This window comes from Alternaria metachromatica, assembly GCF_023757995.1.
Source record: "Alternaria metachromatica strain BMP 0045 chromosome Unknown scaffold_30, whole genome shotgun sequence".
NCBI lineage: Eukaryota > Fungi > Ascomycota > Dothideomycetes > Pleosporales > Pleosporaceae > Alternaria > Alternaria metachromatica.
In genome coordinates, this window is record NW_026055521.1 from 65,843 (window position 1) to 79,362 (window position 13,520).

At 52.9% G+C, this 13,520-nt stretch overlaps 6 protein-coding genes across 6 annotated transcripts; 3 read left to right on the forward strand and 3 right to left on the reverse strand.

Annotated features, from left to right (window-relative positions):
* Positions 1-1,338: 1,338 nt before the first annotated feature.
* Positions 1,339-2,645, forward strand: J4E83_009104 (uncharacterized protein; the record flags this gene model as incomplete). Its single annotated transcript, XM_049335996.1, has 3 exons — positions 1,339-1,565; positions 1,623-2,574; positions 2,622-2,645. 3 exons carry the CDS (start codon positions 1,339-1,341, stop codon positions 2,643-2,645), a joined length of 1,203 nt encoding a protein of 400 aa, XP_049184812.1.
* A 1,237-nt stretch (positions 2,646-3,882) lies between these two features.
* J4E83_009105 (uncharacterized protein) lies at positions 3,883-4,320 on the reverse strand (the record flags this gene model as incomplete). Its single annotated transcript, XM_049335997.1, has 1 exon — positions 3,883-4,320. The coding sequence occupies one exon, from the start codon at positions 4,318-4,320 to the stop codon at positions 3,883-3,885; it is 438 nt and encodes a 145-aa protein (XP_049184813.1).
* A 377-nt stretch (positions 4,321-4,697) lies between these two features.
* J4E83_009106 (uncharacterized protein) lies at positions 4,698-5,435 on the reverse strand (the record flags this gene model as incomplete). The annotated part of the gene is made up of 1 exon (XM_049335998.1): positions 4,698-5,435. One exon carries the CDS (start codon positions 5,433-5,435, stop codon positions 4,698-4,700), a length of 738 nt encoding a protein of 245 aa, XP_049184814.1.
* A 976-nt stretch (positions 5,436-6,411) lies between these two features.
* J4E83_009107 (uncharacterized protein) lies at positions 6,412-7,683 on the forward strand (the record flags this gene model as incomplete). The annotated part of the gene is made up of 2 exons (XM_049335999.1): positions 6,412-6,760; positions 6,815-7,683. 2 exons carry the CDS (start codon positions 6,412-6,414, stop codon positions 7,681-7,683), a joined length of 1,218 nt encoding a protein of 405 aa, XP_049184815.1.
* A 1,292-nt stretch (positions 7,684-8,975) lies between these two features.
* J4E83_009108 (uncharacterized protein) lies at positions 8,976-10,306 on the reverse strand (the record flags this gene model as incomplete). The annotated part of the gene is made up of 2 exons (XM_049336000.1): positions 8,976-10,177; positions 10,225-10,306. 2 exons carry the CDS (start codon positions 10,304-10,306, stop codon positions 8,976-8,978), a joined length of 1,284 nt encoding a protein of 427 aa, XP_049184816.1.
* A 1,600-nt stretch (positions 10,307-11,906) lies between these two features.
* On the forward strand, positions 11,907-13,422 carry J4E83_009109 (uncharacterized protein; the record flags this gene model as incomplete). The annotated part of the gene is made up of 4 exons (XM_049336001.1): positions 11,907-11,925; positions 11,979-12,634; positions 12,684-13,206; positions 13,259-13,422. The coding sequence occupies 4 exons, from the start codon at positions 11,907-11,909 to the stop codon at positions 13,420-13,422; spliced, it is 1,362 nt and encodes a 453-aa protein (XP_049184817.1).
* Between the last annotated feature and the right edge of the window lie 98 nt (positions 13,423-13,520).

Sequence of the window (13,520 nt, forward strand, 5' to 3'; positions counted from 1 at the left end):
CTTTTTTATTGCACTCTAAACTATCTAATTTCTACTGCTTACACACTAGCTATACATCATTATAATGTCGCCCTTAACACCTCCTCACTCTCTAGGTGTAGCAATACTGCCTCCCTGATATGGAATCATCCTCGCGCGGATCAAAGCCTCTGAGATTGAGCGATCGGACGAGTTGTGGCTAATAACGAGATGAGGATACTGAGAATCGACCAGGACTTGCTTTGGCGCAGACAAGCGGCGTTACGGGTACAGCCTAGTAAGTAAGCTCCCGATAGCACCTCATGGTAAATGATTTACAATCGATAGTGATTACCGAATGCATGCTTGCACCTTCCCAATGCTTGCTCATATCCCCACCAATAGCCGGTCACTACACGAGTGCCATCGCAATGCAGCAGCGACTGGGGCCTTCAATACAAACAATTTCCTATCGTGCGCAAATACCAAGACAGAACGAAGCTTCTCAACACATCATGGAAGCTGCGTCGCAGACAATGTCCGTCATTCTTACCTCGTAGGGCGCAGGCGGCTGCAGAATAAGCCCGCCACCAGACCGCCGATACCCGAGGCGCAAAACCCAGTCATACCCGGGCTTCCGCCCACCACCAATTCCTGCGCCATCCGTTGTATCACCCTATCATCTATAACTTTTATCCCATTACCATGGACGACTCCGCTACTGGCACAGGCCAACAAGATGCCAACTCGGCGTCTGCGAGCAAAAAGCGGACCCACCCCGAGGACTTCAAGCGCGCATACAAGGCTTGCATCAACTGCCGGCAACGCAAGGCTAAGTGCATCTTGGGAACCGGGCCAGATGGTGGTGAACTAAAGCCACCATGTCAGCGATGCAAGCGCGAGATGCGCGAGTGTGTGTTTCGCTCCGAGAGAAGCTGGGTTAAGAGACGTAAACCGGGGGAAGCGGCGCGCGAGGGCGAGGAAGACGATGAGGCTGTTCATGATCGCCCTCAGTCAAATCCTGCGCCAAATGTGCAGCCCTCGCCAGCTCATAGGTCGTCCATATCGACGCATGGTTTCACGCCGGGGACTAGTCCGCATGTCAATGGTACGAATCGCACTGAATTTCAGTCACCTCATGGGCATCTGAGAAGGATCTCGTCGAGCCAGCCGGATCTTGCGCATTCGGTTATGCGGACCGTGGTGTCGAGTGGGAGCGATGCGTTGAATCTGCTTTTTGAAGCTGCGCATCATCGCGATGCTATCGATAGCCAGGAACAGTCGGGGTCGCAAGCCTATGAGACTCCTAGGTCGGGGCCATCGGGCTATGAGGGTGTTCCGTCGTCGCCGTTCCATACCTTCAGAGCGCAGCCGGTGCAGATGTCCACCCCGTCACCAGAGACGCTGAAGACATGGACGTCATGCCGGTTCGTGCAGATGGGCTGGTTCTCCGCGCATGAGGCGGTTACCTACGTTGATCTGTTCTTCAAGAACTGCTCGCCGTTGTCGCCGATACTGGGAGAATTTTACTCTCATCATGAGAATCACTACACGCTCATTGCGTTGGATCCATTCTTGTGCACTACCATACTCATGATTTCATCTAGGTACAACATTCTTCCTGGTGTAGGCGGCGCATCCAGAGGTTACTTTGTGCATGACAGGCTTTGGGAGCAATGCCAGCGCTTCATCATGAAGATTATGCTCGGACAAGTCAAGCCGTCGAAAGCACAGAGTCGGACCATCGGATCTATAGAGGCTCTTCTCTTGCTATCCGAATGGCATCCTCGCGCGCTGCATTTCCCCACTGCTGCTGATGGCTGGGATTGCGAGCTCATGATCGGCGCGAACAACACCACAGAGGAAGGCGCGAAGCTGTTGGAAGGGGATGTAACATCCAACCGATGGCTTGAAGATGTCATTGAGCCTGCGAAACGTTCTGATCGCATGTCATGGATGTTGATGGGCTGCGCGCTGTCACTGGCACAAGAACTGGGTCTCTTCGAAGACAACGCTAGAATCGACAAGGACCAAGTCTCTTACCCAAAGTTTACGACGGAGTATCTCATCTTACGGAGGATTCGGGCTCGGAAGCTACTATACGTTTTGCTCGAACAGCTGTCATGGAGGCTGGGTTGCACATCAATGATCCCGCAGAGTCTTAATCATGCTCTGATGGAGAAGATACCAGTCGACTCCGCAACCGGTGCAGTCGAGCAGTGGCAGTCCTTCATGAGCGCCTGGGTCGAACTCACCAAGCTCGCTCGCTCAATCTCAGACACCATCTACCCAAACACCGCCACGACACGAAGTTTACTACGCACCGGTCGCTACATCGGGCTGCTCGAACACTTCCAGCCACTGCTCGTATCATGGCGGAAGAAGTATCTCGATCCTTGCAAACTCAAAGTCGGCCTCCACGACATGCTCCACATCGAATACCAATACGTCCGCATATACACTAATTCCCTCGGTATGCAAGCCGTCGTCGAACGTACACTCGCAGAAACGGATCCCGATGTGCCACAGGAAGACAATCTCCCCTTCAATCTGGAGCCGCGAGATTACGACTTCATCCAAGAAGTCGTCGACGGAAGTTGTCAGATCTTGCAAAAGGTTTGCCAGCTTTCTGAAACAGGGGCGCTGCGGTACTCGCCTGTCAGGATCTTCTTGCGGATAACAACTAGCTCGATATACTTGATCAAAGGACTGAGTCTGGGTAGTAGGAATGCGAAGTTGCAGAGCTGTCTGGATATCCTGGATGCGGCGATCAGGGCTCTTCGTGCTAGTAAGTCTACCTTTCACAACAAACGCGCATCTCGCTCTGCGGTCACTAACACAACATCCCAGGTACCCTCGACGACATGCACCTCGCATCCCGCTACGCCACCCTCCTCGACCTCCACGTCGCCCGCCTCCGCGAATCCTTCGTCGTGTCATCCCGCCCACCTCGCCTGCCCTCGCGCGCCACTTCCACCCCCCATAATACGTCCCATAATACTTCTCACGCCGCATCGGCATCTGCAACAGAAGGCATGGCGTTCTTGAACAACCACAACGCGGGCCAGTCTAGCTTGTCGAGCTTAGCGGAGAATGTAACGGGGCTCATGCCTGATATGCCGGATGACGATTGGTTGGCACTGCCTTTTGATCCGGCGATGGCGCCGTTTGGGCTGGATGGGGGACTGCAGGGCGGGTTTCAGGGGTTTGATGATGGGACGTTGGATTTTATTTGGAATTTGCCTATGTAGGGGTGGTGGACGAGATGGGTGTGGTAGAGATATGAAGAAGTACACTGGTGTAAGGAGTCTACCTGGAGATCATTCTCGCTCTTATTGAAGAGGTCGTGTAGACAATCTTTAGGAAGAGCATAAGATACACAATATCTGCATCGGAGCTTTCTCGTGTATTCTGTACCAGCAGGTATCAAACCTCGAAGAGGAGCAGCAAACTTCAGATCACAGTAAAAAAAATACCATACTATTACAGCACCTCCAAAACCCAAGACTCCACCTCCAAACCCCACAATCAAACATGTCCTCATACCCATCCCTCGATTTCGCCCTCCTAGCGCTATCCTGCTCCGGTCTCATTCTCCTGCGTATCCGTAAGCCCTTCAAAATCATAGGGCTTCTTGCCTTCATGTCTATCTACCACATGCGCGTCGATAACCACGATAGCTGCGTCAGTGACGCGCTCCAAGCATGCAATTACATCGTTCCTCAATGCGCTACGAAGACGGAAACGTGCGAGGAGTTTCACGGATGGGATGGGCTGGTGGATGAGGAGGGTTATGCGGCGGATAGTGAGAGCGAGTGTTAGTGACCTCGATATACGATTTGCTCCTGAGTTATCCATTGATTTCTCTCGGTCTTGTTGCCACCTTGCCCAGCCCATCTCGCACCGACTTCAGGTCAACATGCACTATCCAAAACCACTTGCGCTTCCTGAAGACTTCTTTCCAATGTTGTCTTCTCTACTTCCGCTCTTAAGACTGATATCGCCAATTTCGTCGTCAACGTCGAAGAAGTGGAATCGCTGCACCTCCTCATCACCCAAATCCACATCGTCCTTCAGTAAATCGATATTGAACCACTCCATTCCTCCATCGTCGCGTTGTCTCACGTCCCCGGACATGGTCTTTTGGCGCGCATATTCCTCGGCTCTTTTCCTTCCGCCAAACGACGCAAGACATACGGACAGCAGTGCACAAGCTACCACGCATGCCACGCCTAGTACGATGTAGCTTTTGAACTGCGCCGGTGCATGGATCTCTGGATCTTCGCTGATGTAGGTAGTCTTGTCGAGTTGGAGCATGTAGATTCCATTTATGACGAAGTAGACCAGGGATAGCGGTGCCATGCAAGTGACGAACACGACTATGGTAGTTGCGAGGGACATGTTGCGTGGATAGACATGCAAAAATGGTATGCTGAGTTGTATGGTAGCGATAGGGGAATGTTCGTGGACTGAGTATGCAGACAAAGCCTTATCGGCGGGCGATGATGTGCCGCTTAAGATTCGCGAAACCGTGCCGCATCGCATACAAAGATAAGATCGATGTTTGCTTGCAGAAACATGTCCCGGGCGCTTACCGATAGCGTAGCGCCTCAGCTCGGAGGAGGCTAGCTTCTTTTCAAGAGCGAATAAGATAGGTTAATAGATCGTGTCTCTAGCAGCAAACCATAACATGTGGCGCAGTGAATGAGCCACGCGATAATCCATCGCAATTGAATCTATCAACCCGAAGCATTCATACCCATCTCCTCTCTCAGCGCATCCCTCACAATAACCCCACACATCTTCTTATACGGATTCGTCCTCACACTCATCTCTCTCGCAACTTCATCTCCATACCTTGCCGCAGCCGCAAAGTCTTTACTCGCTTGCTCTTCCAACTCCGACTTCGTCATGCCATATAACCGCACTTCCGATTCCACAGCTTTGAGATAAAGATACGCGCGGTGCGAATATGCTGTCCGTAGGATCTTCGCAGCATGCGGCGATACGGCTTGTGTCGATGAGGAAGCTGCGGAGGAGAGCTTAATCGCCTGCGCGAGATCAGAGAACACAGCCTCAGTGTTTGACCCCGATGTCTCGGTCGTAGTCGCGAAGATAGTCTTCCCTTCTTCCAAAGTAGCCTCAAGCTTCATTCGCCGTACCATGGCACGGTTCACCCACGCACCCGCATACGCCGGCCACTGCTCTACCACCGCATTCAGCTCTTCGATTGCAGAGTCTATGTCGCTGACGCTTGATGTGCTTGATATGCGGCCTATGATGTCGCTTTGTTGGCGCTCGAGTGCGGTGAGCTGTGTGTCTGGAAGAATGGGATGGGCGGGTAGTGATGGGTCGATTGATGAGGATATGTCTTTTTGTTGGCCGACGGAGGAAGGGAGGGTTTCTGGGTCGAAGAGCGCGTTGAGGATGCGTGCGTCGTTTGCTGATAACGAGGTGTTGGGGAGGGTGACTGCCATGGTTGTGTTGGGTTTGGTCGTGGGATAGATGGCTTTCTTGAAGCAGTGATTTGGCCACGTAGGAACTGAAATCTTTTTGAAGATGGTTGAAGAAGGTTGGCATGTGGACTCAGCGAGAGAACATGCAAGTTCTTCACGTGAAAGTCATTCTGATCATCGCGGTGTTGCATGTCACGTTCTTTCACTCGGCTTAAGCTGCGGAATTCCACGGCAAAGTTCAGGTAGGCTGCGGAAGGCGGCTCGCGAGAGGCTGTCTGGCTCGGCCTATGCACGGATGGACGTGAACACCATTCGATGATTCTCTATGTCCATGTTAATTTTTAGTTTTAAACAAGCTAAACTTCAAGGGCGATAAATCGCATCAAGTCAGATGAGAAATGAACATAGTATATTTGGTGGTGGTGAAGTCGCATGGTTGTGAGTTCAGTGAGGGCAGCCTCGCCAGGGAATTGCCGGCTGGCCCGCAAAGCCGCAACAACAAGGCGGCCGGCCAACACTCTTCCTACACGCAACATCGTACATCACAACCACACAGCCTCGTTTCCAGTATGAGCAACTAGTCCCAAACATCATAATCGCGATCTGACGCAAATCGCTTGCCGAGAGCTTGCTACAACCACACGACCGCGACGCGTCGTTCTTACGGCGGATGCAGGCGGATCATTCATTGGCGGAAAGCGGCGGACAACACTTGCTTTCTTCTGGCGGCCAGTGCACGTGAGCTCGGCATAACCAAGTAAATGACGCTACCTGGATTGAATATGGTAATTGCTAGCAAGAGTGAACGGATATCGGTTCGAGAAGGGAAGTGGATGCAGAACGGTAGAAGATAAAGAATGGCTGCGCATCGGTGCCTAGTGGGCAGTTCACTACACTTTACAGCACTGCTTTATTACTTGCTAGCCAGAGATCTGAGTACTTTCAACTATATCTGAGTTAATCAACTGCTCATTCCTGTTCACGAATCACTTTCACAATGGCGCCCGCTGCTATCTCCCCACCGGCATCGCCACGGCAATCTGCTGCCACCCCTTCGGATGTCTCTTCATACCAAGGCTATCATCATGTACACTGGTATGTCGGTAACGCCAAACAAGCAGCTTCGTTTTACGTATCACGTATGGGCTTTGAGCGTGTTGCATACCGCGGACTAGAGACTGGCTCAAGAACGACCGCATCCCATGTCATCCGGAACGGCAGGGTGACCTTCATCCTCACATCGCCCTTGAGGTGCCTAGAGCAGGGCTCAAGATTCAGCAAAGAAGATGAGCAGCTTCTGCGAGAGATCCATGAGCACCAAGAGCGCCACGGTGATGCCGTCAAAGGTAGGATATTATCCCCTATCGTCGTTCAGCATCCTTACTGACTTGTCATCCCAGATGTCGCTTTCGAAGTCGACAACGTAGATGCCATATACTCCGCGGCCGTCTCATCAGGCGCCGCCACCATCTCAGCCCCCCACGACATCTCCGACAGCCACGGCACCGTCCGCCTCGCCACCATCCGCACGTACGGCGACACAACCCACACGCTCATCCAAAAGAACAATTACGCCGGCATTTTCCTCCCGGGCTACCGCCCCGAATCCACATCCGCCGACCCCCTCCAAAAGTACCTACCCCAAGTCAAGCTCGAAGCCATCGACCACTGCGTCGGCAACCAAGACTGGGACGAGATGGAAAGCGCGTGCGAGTACTACGAGAAGGTGCTTGGTTTCCACCGCTTCTGGAGCGTCGACGACAAGGATATTTGCACGGAGTACTCGGCGCTTAAGAGTATTGTTATGAGTTCGCCGAACGATGTCGTCAAGATGCCTATCAATGAGCCGGCCAAGGGTAAAAAGCAGAGCCAGATTGAGGAGTATGTTGACTTTTACGGTGGTCCTGGTGTTCAGCATATTGCGCTACGGACTGATAATATTGTTCGCGATATTACCAACCTGAAAGCTCGCGGCGTCGAGTTCATCAAGGTGCCTGAGACGTACTATGATTCTATGAAGATGCGGCTCAAGAAGTCGGGGCTCAAGCTTAACGAGGACTTTGAGGTGCTAAAGAGCTTGGATATCCTGATCGACTTTGATGAGGGCGGTTACCTGTTGCAGCTTTTCACAAAGCATTTGATGGACCGGCCGACGGTGTTCATTGAGATTATCCAGAGGAACAACTTTGATGGGTTTGGCGCGGGTAACTTCAAGAGTCTGTTCGAAGCGATTGAGCGGGAGCAGGACGCTCGGGGTAACTTGATTTGAGCGGCGCGTCGTGTCGATGGTGGGTCGTAGCATTTCCAGGCGTTCATCTCGTTCCTAGCGACTCGGTCGCTGGCCGTTCTTCGGACTCTTAGCACATTCTCAGTCGAATACACACAATAATTCACATCGCAAAGTTCCGTCGCATATATCGCCCATCCCGTCTCACCCTGCAACGCCACGCGCCCCAACGTCTCGAGACGCGTTTCACCCCCTGCCAGGGCCTGCCCCTCATCGTCGTCAACACCACCACGCATCGAAACGCACATCCACGCATACCACACCGCAGCCAAGCATATCCGCCGTCGAAAATCCAGCCGAAAGCGCGCTTGCCCAGTGCAGCTCACACCTTGCCGCGACGTCTTGACCCAGCCAAGCCATACCCGCATTACAGGGCGAGCAAACCGCCAACAACGCCATTGCAAATCCCGTGACAAACGTACCTTCGGTCTTTGCGGATTCCGGTCGCAAGTGGTTTGTCGCTGCTTCGGCAAGTGCATTTCTTACTTGCATGATTAGTATGCTGAGGCCGTGGAATCCGTGGAAGATTGGGTATAAAGCGATAGGTCATCGCACTGTTGTAGGGCACAATGAGAGTAGCGCCGACTTCTGCTTTCTGAAGCCGACAGCGAAGCTCTGCCGGATTCTTGGCTTTCGAAAGGAACCTCTGCTTCGACACTCTATTCTTCTTCAGAGGCGGACCTCTGCCGATTCGGCTCGTCGCGAGCACATGCGCGTAGAAGGCGCCGCGCCCTTTATCCCCGGATTCAAATGTTCAGCGAAGTCAGCGAAGGCAGCGAGAGGACGTCACGAGATTTGTTGGGCGTACTTCACATGAAAGTCACCCTTGAGGTTTTAGCGCGAACCTGATCACCATAGATCGCATGCACGCAAGATCTCTAGCTTAGCGCCTTATCAGAGTCATGAATTCGTGATATCTATAGTCTAGCAACACATTGGAATCTACCGACAAAGATACAGTGAAAGTTGAGACATGATGATGATGATGATAGGCAACGGGTGAACATGACATTATGCACTAAAAAGAAGAGATGACCACGTAAAGAATGAACGGCTGCCCCATTTAAGTAATTCTTGTTTCAGTTTAACATGTGCCGTCATATACGTTATGACGCCTAGTGTTGTTCCCATACTCGTACAGTTGATCGTTCTGCCAGGCTGTTGTAGCAGATCTTGTCTAGACATGAAGGAAAAGCGTCGCGCGTAGTGCAGGAGAGCTTGGCGACGCTGAAGGTCAATGAGTACTCGAAGAGAGTAGCCCATGACGAGCGCGCTTAGGCAAAGGCTCCGACAATGGACATACCAGCTGCGCCCATGAGGACGTAGATGAACGCATAAGTCTTGGTGCTGCCGGTCATTGTGTGCTGAGCCTCCTCAGAGAGGAAGTCCTCGGCCAACAGATCTACGAGCGCAGCGTAGATGAGAAGACCAGACGAGATGGCGTTGAAGACTCCGACGATGATCAGACCAAATGCCGAGTTGGGGTCGTAAGATCCACGAGTAATGAGTCCGATAGCCTGGCCAATGGGCGCGGTGGTACCGAAAGCAACAACGAGAGCCCAGGGCTTCCAGCTGTTCTTGGGGTAAGGAACATCCGCGATACGCGTGCCGAGACCGAGACCCTCGAACATCTGATGGAAGACGATGGCGATGAGCAGGATGATGAAACCCTCGGCTGTGATGGAAATGGTCATGCCGACAAAGACGGAGTGGAACAGAATACCACCCTCAATGAGCGTGATCTGCATGGACTGCTTCTTGAGGACAAGAGGATCGACAGCCGCCTCGACGTCGTCGTCAAAGTATGAGTTGGCCTCCGGTTGATGAGGAGCCTGTTGCTGCTGGTAGGATGGCATAGGAGGCATGGCGCGGTTGATCGTGGCAAGCATCTCGTCGCGCTGGCGCACGTATTGCTCGTAGAAGACGATGAACCATGGGGGCATCTCGGACTTGGCTTCGAGCTCGTCGCTGCCGCTCTTGGGGAACGGGAAGTTGTCCACGGGGTAAGTTGACTCCTCGACCCATCCTCGCTTCTCGTCGCGCTGAGCAAGCATTGTCTTCTGCGAATCGTAGCTCTCGACTCGTCGGATGGGGTTGTTGAAGGCTGCCTGGATGCCGGTGGTGGACGGGTGAGAGTGCTGTGCGCCGTTGAATGCCTCTCCTGTTGCGCCACCGTGGCTGTGACCGCCAGTCTTCGCGTGAAGCCACATCTCAATCGTGAAGAGAATGAAGAGCGAACCCATCATGATCACACCTGGTAGAGCAGGGTAATCGTCGGTGAATAGATCCGGCAGGCATGGGTCGTTGAGCGACGCAAAGGCGGTCGGCAGTAGATGGACGAAGGCAGTAGCGATTAGAACACCAGTACCAAAGTGCTTGCAGAAGAAGAAGACCTTCGGTGGGATCTTCATCCACTTGACTTTCTTTGCCACTACTGGAAATCCAGCACCGAAGATGGAAGCGAAGAACACAATGACTAAGAAGACGTTAGTGATGTACTATGACCGGCTTGGATGTACTTACAAACTGCAGCAACGTGCAGAGGAAAGTCATAGACGGCAGCATCCGCCTCGCTGCCGCACTGAGGCTTCTCCGTGTCGGACATTGCGAAGATTACAAAGAATGTATGTTTAGTTCAAGGAATGTGTGGAATAATCCCAGACTTGCCAGCAGTCCCGTCGCCGGCGACGATGAACAAGAAGAAAGAGACGAAGAAAGAAAGGAAGTCAACACACTCTCTCAAAGAGTAACAAGAACTGAAAACGCACAGAAGTGATGTTGTGAATATGGGCAGCAGGCTCGGCACTCCAGACTATGTATTGCTTTAAGGGCCAGTAGGATAAGAGACACTAACCGCATCATGCAGATCTGCACGTCTCCAGAACACCTGAAGACGATAGTGGGACCTCGATACAAGTGGCCTGTGCCTCAGCTATCGCCTGCAGTGATAGGTGCTCCAAGCAGCAAACGCGGAGGTCCAGACGGTGTCAGGACCAGCCAGCCTTGCGCCGAAAACGAAAGAAGCATTGCCATGAGGTTTCCAGGCAGGAACTGGAATTGCCTGCGCCCAGCCTTCGAAGCTCATTGGAGACGGCTGTCATGCGCGTAGATGCTTGGCAGGCACGCTCGATCTGCGAAGGGGTGGGGATGTGATGCGGCTCAAGTCTCGTTTCCGGCGAGTGGGCCAAGCGAGTGGGACAGCTGACGAAGTGTGGAGGTGCGAAGCATTAGGGGTGAGGCTTGACTGCTGCCATCTGGTGCAGATGGAGTTCGAAGTGGCTCAGCATGCCGATGTCGTTGGCCAATGGGCCGTTTCGCGATTGCGTTGACGTGTGTGGGCCAAGCTCGGCTTAGTTTCGTGCCGTCGTGATAAGCTTGGCATGGGCCGACTCGGTGAGTTTTGAAACCTGGAGATGTAAAAGAAAGTCGTCGTGGGGATATAGATGGCGTCCACTATGGCCCCACGCTGCAGCCGATGCAATCCTGCCGCGGCGATCACTGCGTTCCAAGGCTGCGCTATCTGTCAGGCGTGTGACGATTTTAGCCGGAGGGAAAGAATAGCCAACCCTGGAGAACTTGCGACGCGTCCTCCGAGTCATCAAACCACCGCACCAACAACAATTCCATCAAGCCCACTTCAAGAATGGAGATGGGTGTGTGGGGACGCGTTCGTCCACAGATGACAAGCTTTCCAACGCGTCTTAGCATCGTAAAAGTTCCGGTCAGTTTAGATCGCCGCTAACGTCTCCACGTTGTACACGCGTGCGCGGGCATTTTCACCACGCCTCCGCGCATGCAGACAGCCAAGCCTTATAAGGTATCAAGATAAGGCCAAGCTCATCAAGCTATACCATAACAGGTATCACGGCTAACCCATCACGTACTAGCGAGCCGTTGGAAATGCTTAGCGAGTTTCATGCTCCGTGCCCAGCATTCCTACACCTGCACCAACGCGCAGTATTCACACATTGTGGCACCGAGTAAACGATCTGGCCATTCCACTATGACTTCAGGGTTCAGAGAAAGAAACTCGTGCGGAGGAGGGCGGGAAATACGCCGCGGTGGCGTTCGCAGCGGTGCTTTATTACATTGCATGCCCTGAGCTGAGGCATATATCACCCACTTCGTAACTCGCACACCGTAGCAGATCCTAGAGATCGCCCACACACACACATACGCGTCCCTCAGCCCATTGTCCGGACACCATGACTTCCGATCTTCACAGTATGTCTCAGGCAACCCAAGCCCGTGGTTCTCTTGTCTGACCGTCCGTCTAGCTTCACCTAATGGCCCATCACACGACCAAGCTGCTGGGCAAACAAGCGCTCCAGTAGGCTCTGGCACTACGCCTTCGTCAAACCAGGCCAATGTCGGCGCCGAGCATAGGACAGATGCCATTGAGCGGCTGTCATCTGTAGACAATGCATCGTCGCGGGGAGCCAAGGACGATGTCACCATCACCGTCCACAACGATCCACTCGATCTCCGCAAACACATGCGCGACGATGTGACCCAGAAACAGATGAAGAGTGACTATCCACTCGCCAAGCCCAGGCACATGAAGAAGTTCTACACAAGACAGAATGCCTTGATCGATCAGTTCCTCCAGAGCGGAGATGAAGAGCGCTTGGCTGCTCTTGACATGGTTGAGAATGGACCCAAGGTCCGCTTCGCCGTGAACGCTTCGTTCATCGTCAACTTCTGCTTGTTCATCATCCAGATGTACGCGGCCATCTCCACGGGTTCGTTGTCGCTGTTCGCGACAGCTGCGGACGCCTTCATGGACTTGGTCTCGTCGGTGGTTATGCTCATCACATCGCGCATGGCAGCACGGCCAAGCGTTTACAAGTACCCCGTGGGGCGGACACGTATCGAGACGATCGGAATCATCATGTTCTGCTGTTTGATGACAACGGTAGCCATCCAGCTCATCGTAAGTACTCCTTCCCGTGTGGCCGGCTCAGCTATTGACATGTAACAAGATCGAATCTGGGCGTTCCTTGGCTGGCGGTGCCACGGAATCTGAAGAACTCCACATCATCCCCATCGCCTTCGTTGCGACAGCCATCTTCTGCAAAGGCTCCCTGTGCGTCTACTGCTTCATCTATCGGCGTTACCCCGCTGTCCACGTCTTCTTCATCGACCATCGCAATGATATTGTCGTCAATGCCTTTGGTCTTGCCATGTCGATCGTCGGAAGCCGCGTCGTCTGGTATGTCGACCCTATCGGTGCTATTCTCATCGGTCTCTTAATCTTGGTTTCTTGGGCTGCCAATGCCTTTGACCATGTTTGGCTGCTTGTTGGCAAGTCCGCACCCAAGGACTACATCAGCAAGTTGATTTACATGGTTGTCACGCATGACGACAGGATCCAGAGAGTCGACACTTGCCGCGCGTATCATGCTGGGCAGAACTACTACGTTGAGGTGGACATTGTCATGGATGAGGGTCTGCCGCTGAAGGTTACTCACGACGTCTCGCAGACCCTCCAGAGGAAGCTCGAAGGTATGTCTCAGTCACTCACTCACATCCACTACCCGATACTAACACGCGACAGGTCTTGCCGATGTTGAGCGAGCCTACGTGCACGTCGACTACGAAAGCGAGCACGACATCTTCGAGGAGCACAAGCCCCTCTACGAAGTTACCCAGTCGAAGACCATCAAGGAGCGCGTCAAGGCGCTGCGCTATCTTTTCAAGAAGAACGAGAAGGGTGCTTGAGCAACAACATCTGTACACTATGTATTTTTACGATGCCATTGGCATCAAAAGCTCACGTTTTCCTTTTCCTCATTTATACCCCGGCGCAGCAGTATACA